General features: G+C 38.7%; 1 protein-coding gene across 2 annotated transcripts in view; it reads left to right on the top strand.

Annotated features, from left to right (window-relative positions):
- The window catches only part of EGF (epidermal growth factor), a 58,733-nt gene that overhangs the window by 17,351 nt on the left and 18,955 nt on the right, over positions 1-22,427 (top strand). For both annotated transcript variants that reach the window (XM_032686325.1, XM_032686326.1), the window contains exons 5-17: positions 354-584; positions 2,161-2,363; positions 5,626-5,751; positions 6,734-6,856; positions 8,938-9,060; positions 10,244-10,369; positions 11,341-11,477; positions 13,385-13,533; positions 15,120-15,224; positions 16,930-17,153; positions 20,146-20,313; positions 21,059-21,208; positions 21,624-21,770. In XM_032686325.1, coding sequence (XP_032542216.1) covers positions 354-584; positions 2,161-2,363; positions 5,626-5,751; positions 6,734-6,856; positions 8,938-9,060; positions 10,244-10,369; positions 11,341-11,477; positions 13,385-13,533; positions 15,120-15,224; positions 16,930-17,153; positions 20,146-20,313; positions 21,059-21,208; positions 21,624-21,770 — 2,012 coding nt within the window. The remainder of the gene's footprint in view (positions 1-353; positions 585-2,160; positions 2,364-5,625; positions 5,752-6,733; positions 6,857-8,937; positions 9,061-10,243; positions 10,370-11,340; positions 11,478-13,384; positions 13,534-15,119; positions 15,225-16,929; positions 17,154-20,145; positions 20,314-21,058; positions 21,209-21,623; positions 21,771-22,427) is intronic.

The following is a 22,427-nucleotide window of genomic DNA, read 5'->3' as shown; positions in this document are numbered from 1 at the left end:
GGTAGATTCCTCCCCTGGGGCAGAGGGCAATGCAGATCTGCCTCAAAGACCTCCCTCTCCTCAAGTTTGCAGGTGTTCCCCATAGACTTGAGAGGTTATTCCAGTTTCCCTGTCTGACTGCATGGCTGAACAAAGCAGAGACAGACAATAGTGGTTAAGCTGGGCTGATTCCTGCTTGACCTACATGAGAGAATTCTAGTATCTCTAGTAGTACTAGTAGTTCTAGGACCACACCGAGAAATTTTGTACACAGGAGCAACTAAACAAGGAGTGCGTAGAAGCGATGTGGTTGTACAAAGGTAAGTTTTGTGGTTTTGTGTTTTGTTTTCTTAACATGCCTCTCTTGCCTGCAGGCTGTTATTTTGGTCTTCAGATGGTACAGTTTCCAGCATACACCGGGTGTCCCTCAGTGGAAGTGATACGATAAATGTTTTAAGAACCACAGAAAAAATAAAGGCCATCTCACTAGATTTGGTTGACACAAGGCTCTACTGGATCCAACATGACCACCGGAAAGAGATTTCCCATATTGGATCATGTGACTATGATGGCAGAGATGTTCGTTTGCTCAAAAGCTCTGTTCGGTGAGTTTTCCTCAGCTTGTCAGAAATAAAACACTCATTTCAGGGGTGCTGTTAAGTTCTCTTCCTCATTCTTCCTTTTATTGTGTCAGTTCATAACATGAGGAGTATGAAGTGTAGTGCAAATGGCATGTAACTGCAAATCTAAAATTAATCATAGGAAAATGAAAAAAGTCACAGTTGTAAGGATAACACTGCCACTCAATACTTTCCATCTTCCAAGCTTTTAGCAAATGATAACAACTTAATCCTTAGAAATCCTCTCTGAGTGTTTATTAGTGGCCTTTTTCTGCAGATAGAAGAGCCAAAAGGAGAGATTAAATGATTTAGCCAAGGTCACAGTGGGTGAGCTCAGGTGTCTGAGCTGTGCTGAAGAGACTGAACTAGATCAGGTCTTTCTCTTCCTCCTCTGAGTCTGTTGTCATCCTTAGCTGCTGGGTGGGGAGGCTCAGCTCTGTGCTCAGACTCTCCAGCAAGCATCAGCAGATGTGTTGGAAACTGTCCTGTGTAAGAGAATTGTCCCCCTCTGATCCCCAATGCCGGGGCTAAGCACAGCTGAGGGGGCTGTTAGACCTTGTGCTTTTGACATCCATGCTGTGCAGGGCTACAGGTGCTCTGTGCTGGTCATGTGTTCAGTGAGGTGCTCGGGAAAGGTTACCTTGTGTCACTGTGGTGTCTGTTGGTAGGGCTGGATTGGCACATGTGTAATAGGGATTGCCAACAGCAGAATGAGAAAAATATGTGGTTTCGCTGGCCTGCTGATTTAAATATGCAGCACTCCATTTGCATATGATGAGTGCAAAGCTGGTTTCTCCCTACGTTGGCAGCAATCACACTGGATTTTTCCTTATCCTCTTCCCCTTTCTCCCTTGAATTGGCTGTTGTTCACTAGGGCATCAACACTTTCCCTTTAGCCTGGGAAAACTAGATTCTCAGTTTTCCACCTGGATTATGTGCTGGAAAGAGGAAGACAGAATTACTTCTTTCAGTATTTTTCTGCTCTCTCTCTTATTTAAAACTGGGCCTTCTTGTGGTTTCTGCTAGCTGCTATAACTGACCCGTGAATGGAAACTACATTCCTGCAAAAGGAGAAGCAGCAGAAGATGGATTTCAGAACACCCTGCTCTTACTTCTCCATCTCCACCTTGATTTCCTTGGACAGTCAGAGCAGGCATTGCGTATTGGGAAGAGGTGGAACTTATCTGATCTACATCCTTCAACAAAGCAAGTGTCTATTTTAGTTGCTGGGTTCACCAGAAGTGGGGTGATACCTGAGCTTTCTCTTCCAACTGAGTCAGTCCTGAACAATAGCTCATAAAACCTGTGAGAAATGCAGGTTATCCATTTTGTGTTTATTTTTTACAAATTTGCAGGGTTATGAGTGATGCATTATTTTGGGAATGTCTCTGCACCTCATCTGATTCTCATATATAGAAGATAATACTATATATATATATATATATAAGAATACAAAGAAAGGTTATTTACAGTGAATTTGACTGAACTAGATGCTCAGAAAATGTTTGAGTGAGTAAATATATAGTAATGTGCCACTTTGCGTTATCTTCTCTTGTTATAGACATCAATTGCTTGGTATGTCTCTCTTCGCTGAGCACCTGTACTACTCAGAGTTGAGATCTGGCATGATATGGAGAGCCAACAAATATACTGGAAAAATTGTAGTCACAATTAGCCTGAAGCCATCATTTTTTCCACCAGTGGAGATAAAAATAGTACATCCTTTTAAACAGCCAGGTGCAAGAACTGATTCTCAGGATTTGGGTATGTAAAATGAAAAGGTACAGTTGTATGTGTGAGAATAACTATGTCATACACTCTGATTCTCTAAAGTAATAATTTTCTTTAGCAAAATTCCATGCTTAATTGAAGTAAAGGAAAAAGTTTCCTTTAACTTCAGTGATCCACAGTTCCATTTGGTGTGTGTAAATCCAGCTGAGTATCAGGCTGGAGGTGTACCAAACATAAACCACTGATTTCATTATTCTATATACATGTGGCTTTCTCCTTCTCATCCTTCTGTTTATACAAAGGTACTTTTATGCTGTCCTGCTAAATGCAAAAAGCACACAGCTTTTTAATCCTCCGCCTATATTGTCTTTATCAAATGTCTGCTTAATTCTGAAAGTTTTAATCTAATATGCATTTAAACACCTCTGATTATTTGGGCATTGAAGGATTTTAAGCATGAAGTATGTCCTACAAGTGATACTGTGGATGTCTCACCTTTGCTGTGAAATGGCTCAATTAAGAGTCAGTCTGTCTTAGAAAGACTTGAAGTTGCTATAATAGCTATGGAATAAGAGCCTCAAGTCTCTTTAACTGATATAAATTCCAATATGAGTTGGTCATCTGGCTGCCTTTCGCTGTGGATCCAAAAATGAAGGTAGTTGACTATCAAGAGCTCACCTCCCTTGAGGATTCCTGTTGAGACAGTAAGAAGTGAGGGATGTCCAGGGGAAATAATGTCTTATTCTCTGCTCTCTGGAAAGCAGACAGAGCACTCTTACTTTGGTGGAATAGCTTTTGTCACCAGTTTTGCTTGGATAAGAAAGACAGGAAAACAGCATAGAGGCATTTCTTTGTTGAGCAATGGTTGCAGAACTCCCAAGGGAAGATGTCCAGGGGTTCCCAGAGGTTGAAGTGATATAAAGACATGAGGACAATGTAGTGTTCATTTTTGTTTGTAATGAAAATGAAACTGTAAATATCTCTCTTGAACTATTTTAAAATATCTACTATAAAACAGGCTTTGTCTTTTTGCATGCCAGCCAACAGCTTCATATGGTACCATGCCATCTCTCATTTTGAAGACTGATCTGAGTGGAAAAATCAAAATTTCAAGGAAATTTTCCCTTTTAAATACTTTGTTTTCAGTGCAAAGAGCTGTTGAGATGCAGAAGATAAAGTGTTCCTGGAAATCAAGTTTACACTTATAAGGACAGGGAGCATCAATTCAGAGGCAATATCTGTTGTGTGCTTACTTTGAGGAAAATGGTCATCCTGGCAAACAGAAGCACTGACAAATCTGGTGCTCTCATACAGAGTAACTAGGGTAGGATATGTTTGTGGTGCAGACAGCAGCATCTCCACACATCACAGGGTTGTTACACTGAGATTCAGAAGGTCTTATGAGGTCTCCTTGGGTGTCTGTCAAAATGTTTACCTATGCAGGAAGATAGAGAGGAAGAGACCATGACCAAGAAAGGTAGTCTCTTGAACCTCAGGGACTGTCGGTTGTGTTACGTGTCCTCTCCACAAGAATGTGCAGCATTTCATCGAAAATTTTCATTGACTGTGGGCACTTAGCTTTTATTCTTCTCTCCAAAGATTAACTCCACTTTTTCCACCAGAGCATTCTGCGCTCTGGTGTTTATCTTTCCACTGCAAAAAGGCTTTCCCCACTTTTATTTATATATAAACCACACACAGATATATATATATACATATATATATAATATATATACCAGCATTTTCAAATGCCTTGCAGTATATACCCCTATATTTCCAATGTTCAGCAAATTTTTGTATGACAGTAAGTGTTGTCAACAGTAGGCCTTTCTTTAAATTCCAAATAACTTCTTGTAAAAATGTCTGGGAAGTGATGGAGTAGAAAGAAGCTTAACAGGCTGAATCCAGATGAACTTTTGGATTTTACATGTATGTTGCTTAGCTTATCCAGTGTAAGAACGGGGATGAAAGGAGGACTAATGAGCCTGGAGTTCAAATGAGATTTATAGCTGATCTTACAACAGAGAAACGTGGAGATAAAAGCATACCTAGACTAATTGGATGCTCTGTACAAGCTAAGAAAACGTATGTTGCAGTGTAGCGTCTACTGTGAATTATCAAGCCTTCTTTAAAACAGATAACTAGTGCATTCCTTCAGATGAAAAGGGAACTAATGAGAAGTGTGCAAGTGAGATGATTTGATTTTTTTACTGCAATTTGAATTATTTACTTTGCTACTGAAATTCCTCATGTACCCTCTTCCCTTTCTCTTTCAAACGATTTCCCTGGATTGATCAGTGCCCATAAGTACAGAGAAGAGCTTTAATTCAGCTATGGGTTTGCTGTAACCCCACTGAACAACTTTGGTATGGCAGCATCACACTTTTATTAATTGCTAATAAAATATCTTAATTGCCTCAAAATCTCAAAGACTGCCTCTGGAATTCTTTAAAGTATATTTTCTAACAGATCAATGATATTCAGTACACCTCCTTCCCATGATAAAGGATACTTGAGCAGCTTTTTCTGTGAAGCAGAAGTAGGAAGGCTTACAGGGATCTGTTGGGCACTTTTTTCTGCTTTCTTTGAAGAAACTTTGAGAATATCTTCTTAGAAATCAGAAAGATTCTGTGTTTTAAATCTGAGTTTGGCATTTATAACACCTGTATTTCTCACAGATCCATTCCAGTACAAAGATTCTCTAGACCGTGCTACTATTTTTTGTCCAAATGAAACATATGATCATTATCATCTGTCCAGCTCTTCTTTTTGTTAAATAATGTGAGTAATAATGTGGTAATACTTCTCAGTCTTCATATGCTATCTGTCTTTTAAAAATCTCTCTCGTCTCTCTTTCTGTTTTTTTTGCATGTGTGCTCTCTCTGTCATTCTCTTATTTCTGAGCATTTTATGGAGCAATATATACTACTGTGCAGGTCTGGTGGCACACGAAACCTGCTACACAGTTTTCCCTTTCATAGTCACTATAGGTATGCACCCAAATCAAACCATCCCTTACTTCAGGTTCTCTCTAGATCTGCTTGTGCTGATGTAGAGCTGGAAATGATCGTTTGCACAGACCTACTCTTAGTCTTCCAAGGACTTTCATTTTTACAGTGATTTTTTTGGCCCGATTTTAGCAACAGAAAATAATAGAAGTTATTTTCTGTTGATAAGAAGTTCCTCAGGCTGAGCAAGCAGATGTTGAGAAGAAAATACATCTGTGATCATCATTCTACTTGAAGGTTGATATGGTAAGAAGTCCATTATGCTTACACTCTATTTGTTCTTTCAGAAAAAGGAATCTGTGATTTGAGTAAAGAAAAATGCAGAAGAAGAATCTACAGGCCAGACTCAAGGACTCATCGGTGTAAATGTCCTACTGGCTTTATTTTAAGTAGAAATAAACAGTTTTGTGAAGGTAATATGTGAATCTCTCATCAGCTTTATTCCACCAGATGAAAGAAAATTCTTCTGTTCTTTTACTTATTGAGTATGAAAAAACACAACGAGATTTTAAAAATTCCAGTTGTGCCATTTAAGTTTTGTGTCCTTCCATGTTGTGAAATAGTCTAAAAGAGACTTATGAATGTGTCACCAGTGCCATTCTTTCAAGAAATTTTGATCTTAACCTGAGTAGGTAAAGCAGCTTCAGATAAGTAGACATGCTTCTATACGCTAATTTAATTTTTAAATAAAAATGAAAACAGATATATCACCAAAGGTGAAACATTGAGCAATCCTGCAACAAGAATATTACCACTTTGAAAAAGGGCAGAAATTCTTAACATGCTTCTAATTGTTTTAATCTGGATTGTATTATTAAAAATCTAAAATTACTATTGATAATAGACAATACTTTTGGAAACATCTTTTTCACTACATGACCAGATTTTATAAGATGTAAAGGCATCAAAATTCCTAGCTTACAGGATTTACAAACCTACCTGAGCAGCAGCATTCTAATTCTCAGGAAATTCTCAAGGATTGCTTTCTGAATTTTGACTTCTAATACACTTCTGTGTTTTGAGATTTCTACTTAAGTCATGTCTAAGCCCAATTTTTAAAAAGAATTTTTGTCTGAAGAAGGTGTCTAATGTAATTTTTTTGGATGCAGGATTTAAATGGCATTAAAATCTGTACAGAAAGGCAGAACTTTCGAAAGTTATTTAGGCACCTATGCTGGACACATGCAGCCTGAGTAAGTTTTACTAGAAGTTTTTAAATGCTGATTTGAAGGAGGTCAGCAAACTTGCATTTTTGCAATATATTAGTAAAAACATATTTTTGTAAAATGAATGCAAAAAAAGGGGTACTTCTTGCAGAGTGTTTCTTTGTTTCATTAATCTACTCCCTGACACAGGTTGATGTTATTCAGATGCAACAAGTGTTTCTTTTGGCAGATATTAATGAATGCGGCTTTTGGAATCATGGTTGTACTTTGGGCTGTGTGAACATCCCTGGTTCCTATTACTGCACCTGCCCAAGAGGTTTTGTTCTGCTGCCTGATAGGAAAACCTGTCACGGTAAGGAGCCATAATACATAAACATTGAAGCATCACATTGGAGGGAGTCCTCATTTAACACTGGAACTGCTGAAAATTTTGTATGTTGTGTTGCTCACTCCTGATCCCTTATTATGTAAGTAGGATCAGCTTAAACTGGGTGAACCAATTTCAGATGTCATGTTTAAGGAAGTGTAAGTTACACATGAGTAATCATATAGGCCTCTTCAGGGTGGTGGTGGGGGGAAATTCAGATCTCCAGAGAGACCTCTTCGCTCACGTTAGGCTCTGTGACACGTTCCAGGTGGATAAGCAGTTATGGCTTTTTAAATATGATCTCTGAATTTGACTCACTTTGGTTATCCTGCACAAGAATTTTCGCACTCTCTGAATGAGCAGCTTATAGCATCATCTTTTTTCTTTTCAGCTCAGGGCTGATAGCATTGCTAATGTGTATGACATTAATGGAATTAAATGTGTATACTCAACCTACAAATTAGGCTTTCTAAATTAAGTCTAGAACACCGAGTGTGAAAAGGATCCAAGTTTTGAGGTCTTGGGATATTCCCACTTTTGAAGCAAAACTTATGTGTAGACAAAGGTCCTTCTACCTTGTTTCCTTGGAAATAAAATACTGGTATAAGCTCCAAGTAGGAGTGCCAGTGCACACCAGTGAGTTCGGTCTGGATCATGGCAGGATCAGGACCTAGGGTATATTAAATATCCCTGCTCTAGTAGTCAGTCAGTCTATCTCTTTTAGACTTCCAAGAATCACTTCTTCCTCTCTACTAAGTGGGAACCAGGAGCAGTTTTCAGTGACCCAAATGTGGGGGTCCAGGGTGTGTGTGGCAGCTGCAGAAGGCAGCAAGCTGTGACAGACGACTTGTGAGTGCTGCAGCCAGAGGCTATTGGGAGGTGGGATATCCTTTTGTGTCCAAAACAACACTTAGACAACATGTAACTCTGTCCTACTTTGGATGACCATCTTGAACTATATGCCTACATTAGACAGTTTTTCTAACAGGGGTTAGGGATGCAGCACAGACAGTGTAACTTCTTAACTACTGCAGCACAAGGCAGATGTATTGCCAACTACACAACTTGAGAGAGAGATATTTTGATGCTTTTTTCTTCAAGTCCTTTACAAAGCTCTTAATCTAAAGCCACAAGCTCTGGTCAGAAAGAAACTCAAGATAGTTTCTTGACTGTATTCTCTGTGCTTAAGCAGTTACAACAGTCCAGTCCAGATTGGAGTTGCCCTGGAGAAGCAATATTTGCAACAGCTATGCACCATTCAAGCCAGTGTATGCAGCTGATTCAAAGAAGCAGCTGTGGGAAACTTTCATTAGTTCCAGTCTTCCAGTGGGTGTTGCCATATGGCACCAGAACTGGGATAATGAGATGGAGCACTGCAATATGAAAGGTGGAAGGAGCATATCCTGTGAAATTGCATGAAAGAAATACTCAAAAAAATGTTGACACTGCAACAATTCTAATGGAAAGTAAAGGAAAGTTATTGCCAGGTCCTCAGATGGTTTTGCCCTTACAGCTTCTAAAATTGACACTAAGGAATACAGTTTTGTTTCAGGAAGGTTCATCTCCTGGTTTCATTGATTCTAGCTCTGTTACACCTGGAGTAGTGGGAAAGTAGTTTTTCCTCATTCACTTTGTGTTTTATACTTATTCTTTCAGTATAAATTCCTTGTAGTTTTCAAAACCCGATCTATTTTTTATAAACTGTAAGAAAGAAGGTTTTCGAAATTACCTCTATTTTGATAACGCCTCTTCATAGAATTTTGGAAAATTTAAGTCTGATAAGTATAATGGCTTCAGGACTCAGCAATTTTGGCTTTCTCCTGTGCTATAATTAGGAGAGGGTGTGGAAAATACTTGGAAAAAAAGAGAAACAAAGGAAAACAAACCTCAGAAACATTGCAGAGGTCTTTTATTTATGTATTTCATTTATTTATTCATTGTTTTATTTATTTCATTTTTTCCCCCTTCTTTTGCTATTTAGGAAAGTGTTAATATCTCTTTCTGGGGGCTTAGTAAAAATTTTTATCATCATTTTATATTTTTTTCCCCTCTTTAAATTACTGTAGAGCTAATTTCCTGTACAAGTAATGACACCGAATGTAGCCATGGTTGCCTTCAAACATCTAAAGGCCCTGTTTGCTTTTGTCCAGAAGGATCTATACTCAAAGTAGATGGCAAAGCATGCACGGGTAAGTAACATTTTTTTCTAGCTGTGGTGACTGCCAAACTCTGTTTATTCTTAGCACTGAGAGCCAGAAGTGAATGAAGGCATTTTACATTCATTTTGCACAGCTGTAAATGGTTGTACAGGATAGGAGGCAATAGAACGTCAGGTGCTTTGAGTGCTGAGATGAACAATATTCATCTTCATTTTTTAATAGATTTTTATTAGTGGTAGCATCCAATGTTTGCAGGCCAAATTCCTCTGTTGTCAGCACAGATCAAGGCGTGTTACAGATTATTATTGCAAGAGACATCTAAAGTTTATATTTGAGGGGAAATATATGTACAAAATTAAGGCTTGGTTGAAATCTGAAGACGACTTTTTGACATCATGCAGCCCAGGTTCACAGTCACTTACCCAAAAATGGAATTTTTGTAGTCAGAATACTTGAAGCTGCTATGTTCACTAATATGTCATTCCCCATTCTAGCATTTTTCCAAATTCAGGGGACTGTAATTTTTCAAATATGTCCTTTTAGTCTTAGGGATCAAGATAGCTCTATTACTACCAGCCTCCTGCCTTGAAAAAAAAAAAACTCTTTCCCTTTTAATCCCTTTCATACATGGACTGTACTATATGCAAAGTTTCAGTCATTATTGCTGTTTTGCTAGGGACACTCCATTGAGTAAGCTCAGGTTGGCATTGAGAATATAATAGAAAAAATAAGAAAAGAATAGTTTCTTTTTATATGAAATCTTGGTTTGCTGTATCAGAAAGTATCAATTTTCCATCCTAGCATAATTAAATTCTGGGGAGAGGATTGCATTAATTTGCTGTTTCTTTGCATGGTGTGCACAGTCTGATAAAATTTGTTACTCTGCTGTAGATGGGATGATATTTGTATGGGAGAAAAATGAAACAATGAACACATGGAAGACCTCTCTCTTCATGTGTCCCACCCTTCCATCCCCTATCTTGTGTTGTAAATTTTCAGGAAAAACTCAGTAACAAGTTACTACTAATTTGTTATCTCTTCACTGGACTTCTGCTTTCAGCAGGAGGCCTTTTGGTAAATCTACCAGTCACTGAGATGATTTGGACTGTAGAAATCCTGAGCAGAGTAAATCATTCTCTTATACCTCTGATTATGTTGTATTTTATTTTTTTTTAGAACGGCACAATAAAATTTTACAAATGCTCTGTTTAAGGTTGTACATCTCCAGATAATGGTGGCTGCAGTCAGATATGCTCTTCTTTAAGCCCATCCTCCTGGGAGTGTGCTTGTTTTCCTGGATATAAGCTTCAGCGAGACAGAAAGCACTGCACAGCTATAGGTTGGTGTCTTGGTGTGCCTGTATATTTCTGCCAATAAAAGCAAAATCATTTTTGAGTCCTTTAAAGTGGATGGCAAAACTAGGATCCCTTTTTTCACTGGTTTTAGGTTACTTTGTGAAACTTGTGAAGTATTAGTTGTTAGGAAAGATAACCTGTTTTGGAAATAAACCAGAACAAGCACCACTATATAGTTCAGTCTCCTTCACAGAGGGTTCAATTTATGATCCAACTTCAACATTTCACTCTGGGCTCCCACACTGCAGAGGTCCATCCTGAATATGCAGGTTTTTGTGCCTTCAAATAAACGTGGGCATAGTTTCTGCCCAGTTTTACAGAACTGGGGCTGAGGTCCCTCCATTTGGAAAAGAGGACAGGAAATAGCCTGTTGAAGGACTTTTCCTACAAGGATATTTCTCCTCCACTAGCCCCAGGAAGCCCAGGTATTTGCTATGCACATTTGGGTTTCAGACCCTTCTATTCCTTCTAAGAAAAGGGCAGACCTTGGTGAGCAGCGAGGTATAAGCAATTGCTCAAGAGAGAGGAGGAAAAAGAAGTTTGTGATTTTTTTCAGGAATAAGGGAAAAGCTTTGTTTTTTGGAGGACAACATTTTTCTTGCTTTTAGTGTGAAAGACTTCTCATGTGCAAAAGTCAAGTATTCTGGCATTTATGGTGATGCTGTGAAATGCAGAGAGATAATTTTGAGCCTAAGTCACTCAATGTGAAACATAGTGGGGCTAGTCACTGCCTTTATCAAAAATTTTGAGGCTGATGCTGAAAACTTATATTCACATTTATCTTCAATTTCTGATGCAAGTGGAATGTAGGAAAATTGCCATAATTTCTTTGTGCTTCTGTTCCTTATTTTGTCTTTTACCATTACCTACTTTCAATACTACCTAGGTAGTAATGCAAGTTAGAGATCACTTTGAATCTAGCTCAATTAACATACTGGCAAATTTTAATCAACAGGTCCTAAGCCATTTTTGTTGTTTGCAAATGGCCAAGATATCCGCCAGATCAGTTTTGATGGAACAGATTATACAAGTTTACTTGACTGGCAGATGGGAATAGTCTTAGCACTGGACTCTGATCCAGTGGAAAATAAGGTAAGGCATTAAAAATGAGAGGATTTCGAAGTGTTGCAAGGACAAATGGCTTGAGCTTTCACGTGCCTTAACCTTTCTGCTGTCAGTGATCTGGATTACACGTAGTGCTGCTCGTTGTTCTATTGCCTGTCTAGGAGCACAATAGCTACAAACTGCCAAAAACTAACTGAACAGTTTCATCTTTTACTCACTAATTGAATGTGCTTTGTACATTGACAATGATAATTCACGGAGAATCTGGATTTCTAAATTCACTTTGGGCATGATTTCAATTTCAAAGAACTATTGTGTGATTGATAAATTTTCTCCATTAAGATTGCAGTGTTGTTTTCTGGAAATACATTGTGGGGTTTTTTTGCTGTATAGTGGTAAAAGCAATAGTATCTTTTTTTCTGTACAGCTAAATCCCACAATCCCTACTAAATGTAGGAGTAATCTTAACACAGATTACTTCCCGTGTCCTGACATTATTCAGCAAAACTGCTGAATGCTCACTGAGTTTATTACTCTTACAAAATATATTCCTCATGTGTAAGATATTGCTGTTGGGAAACAAGAGTCTTCTCTGCAGAAAGAACTGTTTGTCTGTGTGGCTGTATCTTTCCACCCTGTTCCTTGCCTTCAGAGTTGGGAATAATAGGAGTTCAGCTGTGCTTTGCTAAACCTTCTCTGGTAGATAGTTATATTTGCCTGTGATGAGATTTATTTACATCTAAAAGTGTTGCAAAGAAATACTGGTTGGGACAGTGAAAGTTGATGATGAGCTCAGTTAAGTTGTTGGAAGCATCTCAAGGCCCAGATGGACACAGCCAAACAAATGTAAATGTTACCAGATCTGCATTTACAGGAGGAGCATTTCAGGCGCTTCTGGAACATTGCCACTTGCTCCTGAAATAGGGCTCTGCTGGAGAACTGGCAGTTGTTCTGTGCTGTGCCAAATGTAAATCAGCTGTGCCAGTGACACTGGGTGTGCACCCGTGTTCTCCTCCTGTGGGGAGCTCAGCGTGGCATTGGGGTGGGCAGTACAGAGGTAAGGGGACATGCAAGAGGGTTGCCAGGCTGCAGCAGCCTGGTCTGGTCAGTGCAGAGCAGAGTAGCAAGGAAGCATCCCTTTGTGCTCCCATGGTATTGAACTAGCTGGTTTAATGCTAGAGGCTCCCCCCTGTTTTGTTTGACCTTGTGGTTAGCATCAAAACAAAGTTATTTGTTTTGCTGTTACCATTTCCAAGGAAAGCCTCAGCATTGTTTTTTCATATGGTTCTGCCATACAGTGTATAGCTCCCTCTGGGTATTGAATACAAGACAAATTTTCTTTCCTCATCCTTGGAAACCACAAGCCTAGTTTCCCCACCAGCAGAGAACTTTTCTTTCAACCCAAAACTGAGAAGCCTCTTCTGAAAATTTTAGAGCATTACAGGATAGACACCTGGTAAAAAATTAAGGTAACCGCAGGCTGAAAGAGAGAAAAAAACAGGAGCAAATTATATAACTCCTTTTCCCCTTCCCAGCTCCTTGACACACATAGGCTGCTACTATCTTCTCTCTGCTTTTCCCTTTTCAGTATGAGCAGCCAGTGAAATAACGTTTCTTTTTGCTTCCTTAGTTGTGCTTCATGTGAGGGAGCTGCTTGCTGAAACAAAACCACAGGATATTCAGAGGGCTGTATATAGGGCAACCAGGATTTACAGCTAAGCACAAGCTGCCTGTAGAAGTCATCTTGGTTGAAGGACAAGTGCCTTTTTATTTGGTCAGGGATCACAGGTTACCTGTGCAGCTTTTTGTAAATAAGCAGTTTAGGAAACTTTCAAGATGAAAAAGTTGGTTTAGAAGTGCAACCATTAGACAAGGGGAGTAGAGTAGACAGTGAGATGGGAACTAATAACACCTCACCTGTTATTTATTTACAGATTTACTTTGCTCACACTGCCTTGAAATGGATAGAACGAGCTAATCTGGATGGCTCAAATCGTGAAAAAGTTGTTCATGAAGCTATAGATACACCCGAAGGCCTCGCTGTGGACTGGATTAACCGTAAATTGTATTGGACAGACAGAGGGTACATGCTCCACAGTGAATTTATGTTGAAGCATGCCATAAAATATTTGGAATAAATGTCTGGTGATACAGAAATAGCTGAGATATCACTCTAATTCAGTAGTGCTTCACGTTCTGATTGGTTAGTTTTAATCTCAAGTATATACAGTTGGAAGGTTCTTCAAAACTGAAATGCTGGAAGTTCCCTTTGAGTCTGCTATTGTATTTTTATCTTTGTCTTTCCAAGAAGCAAGGCTTTGGACTCAGTTGCAAGGAATCTAAAGCATGTACCACATATATACATATACGCATGTGCGCATGTGCATGTGAATATATGTTTACACTCAGTTATATACATACACTCTCTGTGTGTGTGTGCATATATAGGTATATCTTTATATTTACATATAAAAAAGAATATTACTGTATTGAGTACATCTTGGGCAGAAGTCAGTGTTGTTGGCAGCTAGAATCATGCCCCTTTAAACTATTGGAGGGTCTTTGTCAATTATCTCTGCTAAAAGAGGAATGACAATATGACTTTAATTTCAGCTGATCCCTAAAATTACATGCTGAGAGAAACAAAACTGACCTTTGCTGAAAAGGCAGTGCCAGATCAAAACACACAGTGAAGACTCCTTGAAGAGTGGTCATGATGTTTCAGTATGATCCATAATTCATTAGGCAATAGAAAGTAATTTTGAATGTTCAGATCACCCTCCTTCTCCCTTATAAATATGCTGCTAGTCCACTTCCTTGCTAATAGGTGCAATCTTGTCTACATGATCATGCTCCTGTAGAAATATGCCAATGTTTCCTGTGAAATAGAAAATTATGGTGTTTGTCTCTGTAAGACAACAGTCCAGGGGGAATCTGAGAAATGGAATTGGCAACTTTCTTTTCAATCATTGCATTTATCTGTTTGTATTGCATATTTGAAGGAATATATTTCTCCCTCCATCTCTGTGTGGCCTTTGAAGTTTTAGATAGGCATGGAAGGCTGTAGGCTTTCAGGTAGAGGCTGGTTTTTGTTTGGCAAAGTGAAGATTGCAGCAATAAAATCAGTTTTCTGGAAAAAAGTTGAATTTGAAGACTGGCAAACTAGATTCTATACTTGATTTGGCCACATATTTTATGAGTGATCTTAAGAACTTTAGCCTCATTCTTTCCTGAAAAATAGACGTAAAATGATTGGGGATTTCTGGATGAAAAATGCTGCATAAAAGTACTATTTAGAAAAATTCTTTATACGTTTGATAATGGCATTTGGTTAGGAGCTGGTTTTCCTCCTGAATCCCTTTAGAGCTAACATTTATCTGTTAGTGATCATACTTCCAACTCATTATTTGCCCAGAGAAGGAGAACTTAATGTCTTCTGCAGAGCAGCAGGTATTTTATCATCATGCCTTGGACCAAATAATGAGGCTGTAACTTGAATTACTTGTTGATAAAACAACTGGACTCCCCACATCAGCGGGATTATTTTCTGTCATTGTAAATTTATTTATTACAGCTAAACTAAAGTGATGTAAAATCTTAGTACATTCTGCCTGAGAAGGTAATTAAAAAGATAGCAGGGAGGACTTAACTGTGCCCTGTGTATTGCAGGAAGGCGTGTATCGAAAGGAGCAATCTGAATGGAATGCAAAGAAAAATGATCATCTGGGAGGATATCTCCCAGCCCCGAGGGATTGCCATTCACCCATTTGCTAAGTAAGGAGTGAAAAATGCAGTTAATCATGAAATACTTAGGGAGGTTTTTTAAAAATGACCATGCCAGCCTTGCCCTTTTGAGAGTCAAAATGTGCATTAGTCTCCTGGTAGGTTAGTCATTGCATTGTAGAGCTGTGTGAACTTTGTTGTTTCATTGCTGGATTTCTCTTTTGAGTTGAGACATGTTCATTTCTCATACAGGTTTAAAAGAAAATACCAGAAGCATTAATGATATTGTATGCAGTTTAAGCTAAAGCTGCATGAGCAACTAAAGTCACTCTGAGAGTTTGTAAGCACCACACTACAAACTTCGATGGTTCCATATCTATTAGTGTAAAGAAGGTAGTCACTTTTAACCAATAGTACTTACAAAGTAGTTTTTTGGCCATGGTTCAGTTTCTTAGGAAACTAAACCTAATCTACTGTTGTGGAGATTTGTTGATTTAAATGCACCTTATAACTTCTTAACTAGTGTTGAGATGATTACAGGAGATTTGAGTGTTTAAACTCTTGATGCAATTCTGTCCATCTTAATCAATGGCAAAGTCCATGGATTTCAGTCAATATGTCTGCAGTAGGAGCATTTTAAATATGTTGATTTTTTAAATTATTTTTTTGATGTTCATATCCTGCTATAACTAAGTACCCATGAATCAAGGAATGAAGCAAAGTTGGGGACGGTGTTTTGTTAGTTTCCCTTTGGACATAAAAGACCTGAAAGAATTTTTCAATAGAGGCTGAACATGATAGAGACATTTTGCAGGAAAACTTTGTAGAATGAGTAGGTTCTGGGGAATTGTTTATTAGAATTATTGGTAGATGCAAAGGGTACAAGGGAAAAGGGAAGAGAAAACATCACTAAAATCTTCATTTTTAGAAAGTCAATGGTGAAAGGATGAACAGACATTATGGCAATGTCCATAGTTGTAAATATTGAAGAGAGATCTGAAACACAATTAAGACTATTGAAAATACTGATCCCTGCATTGGCTACAGCAAAACTACTTCAGTAAATAAAGCTAAATGAATCTGTGGGTTATTTCAGTAAACCTGACAGAGGCAACTTATGCCTGGGAAGACTAGAGCTAAAACTTCAGAAGTAATTTGTGATTTTGGTATCCTCATTTTTAAGTTGCCATTTAGCACTCTCTGTTTGTTGAAAAACAGTAAGCACCCAGTGAGTAACATGCAGGGCTTTAGAGTGAGATCCTGAAAATCACGATTTTATTAAAATAAGAAAATATACTGGCTTATTTTTTAAAACCAAAATAACCTGTGTACTCTTGCTTGTTTTCCATGGGTAGTGGGTAATTTTGGTTCCATTTGTGTATTTTTACACCATTTTTTAGACAAGGTGCTGGCTAATGCATTGTCTTCTATTGTCTGGGTTTGCTAAACCACTATTGGCTGTCATGTGGAAAATCAAAAAGCAGACATAAAGATCTGGCAATTAGCATAGGCGGGAGTTGTTTTTCAAAGGTTTTGTGAACAGAGGATTCTGCATGAGTCCCAGTGCAATCACCTGAAGTCTTATGGCAAGTGTGAAAAGACCAGAAGCCAATATGTTTGCTTGAAGCATGCACTTTTTCTCCTGTGACTTGGGGCTGTATTGCTCTGATCTGACCTTTCTACTTTGAAAGAACTCCATGGAGAGGAGGACAAACATTTGCTTACTGACTTCCCGTATTCATTTTGTTTTCCAAAGGAGATTATTCTGGACTGACATGGGGGTCAATCCCAGGATTGACAGCTCTTCATTAGAAGGCATCGATCGTCGGGTTATAGCCAGCACTGGTCTGGTGTGGCCCAGTGGAATAGCTCTTGACTACTTAGCAGACAAAGTGTACTGGTGTGATGCTAAGCAGTCAGTGGTTGAGAGCGCAAATCTGGATGGTTCTGGTCGTCAAATTCTTGCACAGAATGATGTAGGTGAGGTTTTGGCATTGATAATTACCTGTCAATGTGTGTGTACCTGCATATGTGCATGCAAATTACTGGCCAGCAGCTGTGCTGTAGATCCCATACAACTCTGTGTTGAGGTTAATGGCCTCACTTTCATTCTTTATTCTGTTACCCAGCTGACCTTTATCCAGTTTAGCAAAAGTATGTCTTTCTAACACTCTCTGCTTTCACTAACCAGTTGCTTTGCATTGCACAGAGGACTTCTCTGCCTTCACAGAAAAATGAAAATAAGGGAAAAATTTAAAAATGTGGTTTGCTTCTTTCATGCATGGCTGCTTAGTTTAATTCAGGTTTTGCTGTGTGTATTATATCAGTGAGTTATTTTGACATAAACTGAAAGACAGTTAATCTTTTTTGTTAAGGTTCTAGAGCAGCAAATCTGCATCTGCAATGCTGAACACTGGAATGATTCTAAACACATTAGATATCAAATGGAAAAATGATTTATACACTTTACTGGTAGTTGTTATGGCTTGAGCAGAGGGAGGTCTTGGAGGAATCATTGTTCTCCAGTTCAGAAGACATCAAAGGGCCTCAGCAGAGTGACTTTCCAGCCTTCCTCTCTTTCCTCTGCTGCGCATATTCTGCTGTGTGCTCTACCTTGCAACTGATCTGCAAAGAAGGACTTTGAAGCCTGAACAAAGTTTCGCTTAGCTCCTCTACAAGGAATGGGACAATGTCTTACAGGGAGAAAACAGAGAAGGAAAGCTAGGAGCACTGTAGAAACATGGGCTATGAGAAAAGAGATGGGCTTGGAGCAGTAATACAGCAGTTTGGAGGTGGGAGAAAAGGACATCAACACTGTATGCAAAGAAGTGAAAGAATTGAAGGCCTATAGGGGTATGAATTTAGAGAAGCAGAGAGACTTGATATCCTGATGTTTTGCTAATGCTTTTAGTGAGATCAGAATTCAGCTTTTTTTCTTGGACAGCTGTACACTGGAGGATGGAAAGGTGGCGCCTCTTCATAGGCGTTCTGCTGTAACATGAATTCTTATTACAGCAGCTCCCTCTAGTGCTCCGGTACTGAGAGCTCATTCAGTTCTGCTGCATGCAAAATAGGTAAATTACTTCTGCTCTTCTGCTAACGCCGTTTTCAGCTGTAAGTAAAACAGCCCGTTAGCACCTGCCCAAGGCAACGAACACAACCACTCCTTTTGTTTATGTAACCATTTAGGTTTGCACTGCTCTGGGAAAGGTTCATGAGATTATTAATTTTTTTTTTTTGTTCTTGCTATCTCCATCGATTGACACTACCTTTCTAATTTTAATCTTTAATGTATTTGTAAATTAAGAGGTTAAGGAATTGCTGATCAAAGCACAGTGCTGTTTGTGGATAGTGCAAGCTATAGATCCTAAAACTATGAGCAAATATTTGGGTGGGGACAGCATCTAGATCTTGGGCTAGTTGCTCAAATTTAATGGAAAGAAAAGCTAAGAACCAAGGCTGGTGATTAAGCATGGTTCAGTGGAGGTAGTGAAGTGTCAACAATATGCTCTTCAACTTAACACATAAGAACACTTAAACAGTGTCTTAGAATTTTTTTTATATAGGAGTGGGTTTTTTCAGTTTATTTGCAAGGTGTATTTTAGATATACCAACACATACTCCTTCTCCAAGGTTCTAATTTATCTGTTGTTTTGTTTGCCTGTTTGCTTAACTTTGATTTTTTTATTTTTATTTTTTTTAAACTAATACATTTTGGGATCCCAATTTCATTACTGAAATTAAACATCACCCAGTTGAGGACTACATCAAAAAGCAAAAACACAGATCATAAAAATCAGGTGCCTACAAAACATACCTTTCAGAGAGGCTCAGACTGCAGCAGTACAGTGTTGTGCACATGCAGGCTGTGAGGAAGGATCAGCACCAAGCAAACCTTCTTAAGCCAGGAAGCACCTAGTGGACATCCACGGAAGAATACTATGTGTTCTCACATTGCCCAAAGTCTAATTTGAAATCAGGAGATTTCTAAGTGTACAGAAAGAATGTTTAGTCCTATATGGACTAATGACAATTTTCTATCATGAGAGAGATATTAAAAAGAGTTTGAATCATTTTGTAAAGATCTTTATGTCTGCCCTTATATATGAAAGTGTCCTTTGGATCCTGAATTGCTGCGCTTATCTCTGGGGATCTGAGTTTTCCTAGCACAGATAATGTGCTACCAAGGACAAGTTCCTGTACTCTGAACTTGGGGTGGAATTTCTCACACCTACTGCTAGTCATGTAAGTGTTAGATGCCTGGTTGAAGCTGTTGTCTAGCATACTGTTGTCATCAGTGAAAAAAGAGGAAGCTACCCGGATGATCCATTGCCTCCTGTGGTTTGTGTTAGCTGTTTCTGTTAGTTAGCTGGCTACATGCACGTGTGGCCCGCTGTATTGCACTTGTGTGTACTTTTGGCGCTTGCAGAGACCACACACTGGGTTTGGGGTCCTACTGTGGATCTGCGGATACAGTGTCTGTAACTCCCAGGCTGCTCTGTATCAGTACAGTTATGCAAGATGACAGATGACATGAGTTCCTCTCTTCCTTGTTGTGTGAAGACTGAAAAAGGAGCTGTGTACCTCAGCAACTCTGTGCTGGGCCACTTACTGGCAGAGGAGGGAGTCACTTCAATTCTGAAAGGCTGGTCCCAATGCTGCCTCAAGAAATAACAGTGTCTGAGGTAGAAGGATTTTGCGAACTTCATCTTTTTGGAGATCACCTGAAGTATACAGACTGTACTGAGCCAGGCAATTGTCGTAACCTCCTTCACTAAGAGCATAAGTAACATGTGCCCATGGTCCATCGTTCACAGACACTTATCCCTGCCCCTGAGCAAACAAAGTGAAGAACTGGCTATGGCTATGCCCAATGTTAGAAGTTGACCTTTATGAAGACAATTCTTTTGTTTACATGGTTTCTTGTGTATGTTCTGCAGATGTGGAAATGATAAATCTAATGTCTTTGTAGGTCACCCTTTTGCTGTAGCGGTGTTTGAGGACCACCTTTGGTTTTCTGACTGGGCTAGGCCATCACTAATGAGGGTGGATAAGAAGACCGGCCAAAACAGGGTACGTCTTCGAGGCAGCATGCTGAGACCCTCATCAATGGTTGTAGTGCATCCCTTGGCGAAACCAGGTATACTGCAAAAACTAAGCAGTCATTCCCTTCCAGCCTCTTCTTGTTCACTGATGTCGGTAGAATAGATGTCCTCGGGGAGATGATTATCTTCTCAGAAATCATCTCTTTTAAAAGCCTTGCATAGTCAGACTGGCATTTATTGAAAGCATCATCTGGGCATGTGTCCCAGGAATGCTGACAGTTTTTGTAAGTTTATGTTCATGCCCAAGAATAGATGCTGGTCAATTGCCATGAGGTCGCAGTCTTTAAATTCCTATTTATCCTAGTTTATTAGCCCTCTTCACACACACAGATAATAACAAATGACATGGAGAAAGATTTTGTAATATCCATTAGTTTTGGATCAAATAATTTGATTTTCTCTTTGGAACAATTCCCCTGTAAGAGAAAAAAGTAATTTAACAGACTAGGATTGAGAGAAGGTAATCACAGGTTCCCTATGCTCTTGTAATGTTCTTTCAGGGAATGTTAGGACTCTAAATATTAAAGGAGAAATAATAAAGTGAATAAAATAATAATAAATGTGGTACATATATTAGATACAGAGTATGCAAATGTGATTTCCTGCCTGAGACTAAGTGATAATATCTATTCTTTACTATATGGATCTGTTGTTAAATAAAGAATTTTAAAAAGTGTTCTAGTTTTTGTCAGTCCTTATTCCTTTTCCCAGCTTTGCACATCTACATGAAGATGTTGACTAAAGAAGTAGCTTGTTAAGTTTCCTATTTTTCTGCATTAGGGGCAAATCCTTGCCTTTATCAGAATGGAGGCTGTGATCAGATCTGTGAAAACAATTTTGGAATTGTACATTGCAAGTGCCATCCAGGATTTGGGAAAACTCAAGATGGAAAAACCTGTCATGCTCTGGATTCTTCTAACTCAACAGAAGGTACAATCTTCCAGTTCCAAAAAAGACCCTCCTCAAACCTTTGAGGATCCTGACAGATAGTATTGAAAAAATTCCCCTTGCTGTAACATAAGGAATGATGGGGTGTTGTCTTGGGACAAGTCTGACCACAGTAATTTTTTCCCTTGGGATTTTAGCAGTGAAAGAGAAGTGTGCAGTGCTGACAACTATTGTGAGCAATATGTCACATTCCTCCTCTTTTGTATTTGGGGAAACCCACCAGTGAGTGGTTTTAGGAATGACTTGACGTCAGAAACAGGCAAGTCTGGGAGGATACTGATGTTTATTTTAAAAGGAAACCACCATGATTATTGGAAAGTAGACAAGGGATAGAAAATCAGAAGGTTAATTCAGTAGATTTAAATAGTCTGTGTCACTTTTTTCTTTTCTTTTTCAGGAAGCGTCTCTATGCACAAGGAGGTAGTGCCAATGCCACTACCAGAGATCGTGCTCCAGAGCACACAGAGCAATGGGATTTTTAAGGATATGGACAGTGGGCAAAAGCAGAAAGTAATTTTTTTGATGGCTGAAATCATGGTATCAGGTAGAGTCTGATGATTGTCTTCCTTATATTTACTGTGAGGCTCTTAACAGGTTTATAGAACAGAAAGAAATTATAGACCTTAAATTAAGAAAAACTCAATGTCAAGACTGGTGGCATTCATGCTCTTAACGTTCTTACAAGAAGTTGGGTCTGTGCAGTTATGCCAGGTAGGACTGCTTTTTTTGTTTGTTTGTCTCCATGTTCCTTTGCTATGTCAAAAAAAATTGATAATATTATCCTGGTCTAGAGAACAAACATTCTGATTTGGAACACTTGGAAAAGTCTCTCCCTTAGATTTTTCAAGTCTATTAAGTACCTCTGAACAAAGCTGAAGTAAAACCATTGAATTCTACCTATGTTTGATGACACTAGATCATTAAATTTTCTAGGTTTTGAATACATTATTCAGAAATCCTTATACTAAATGACATGCCAACTCCATCTAGACAAAGTGAACAACCCTAATGATTGTATTGGCTTGTCATCGATAATCCTGGAGAGCTAAGTTTCAAACTTTGACTGTATGTTCTGGTTTCCTTAGTTTTTTGTTTGTTTAGTTGGGGGGGGGGTGTTTTTGTTTTGGTTTTTTTTTTCTTTGATATATACACAGTACCTCTTTTGATCTTTCCAAATACATCTAGTGGATTGGGTTTTTTT

This window comes from Chiroxiphia lanceolata, chromosome 4 (assembly GCF_009829145.1).
Source record: "Chiroxiphia lanceolata isolate bChiLan1 chromosome 4, bChiLan1.pri, whole genome shotgun sequence".
NCBI lineage: Eukaryota > Metazoa > Chordata > Aves > Passeriformes > Pipridae > Chiroxiphia > Chiroxiphia lanceolata.
The sequence above is the reverse complement of the archived record's forward strand: the minus strand, read 5'-3'. Positions and strand labels throughout refer to the sequence as shown.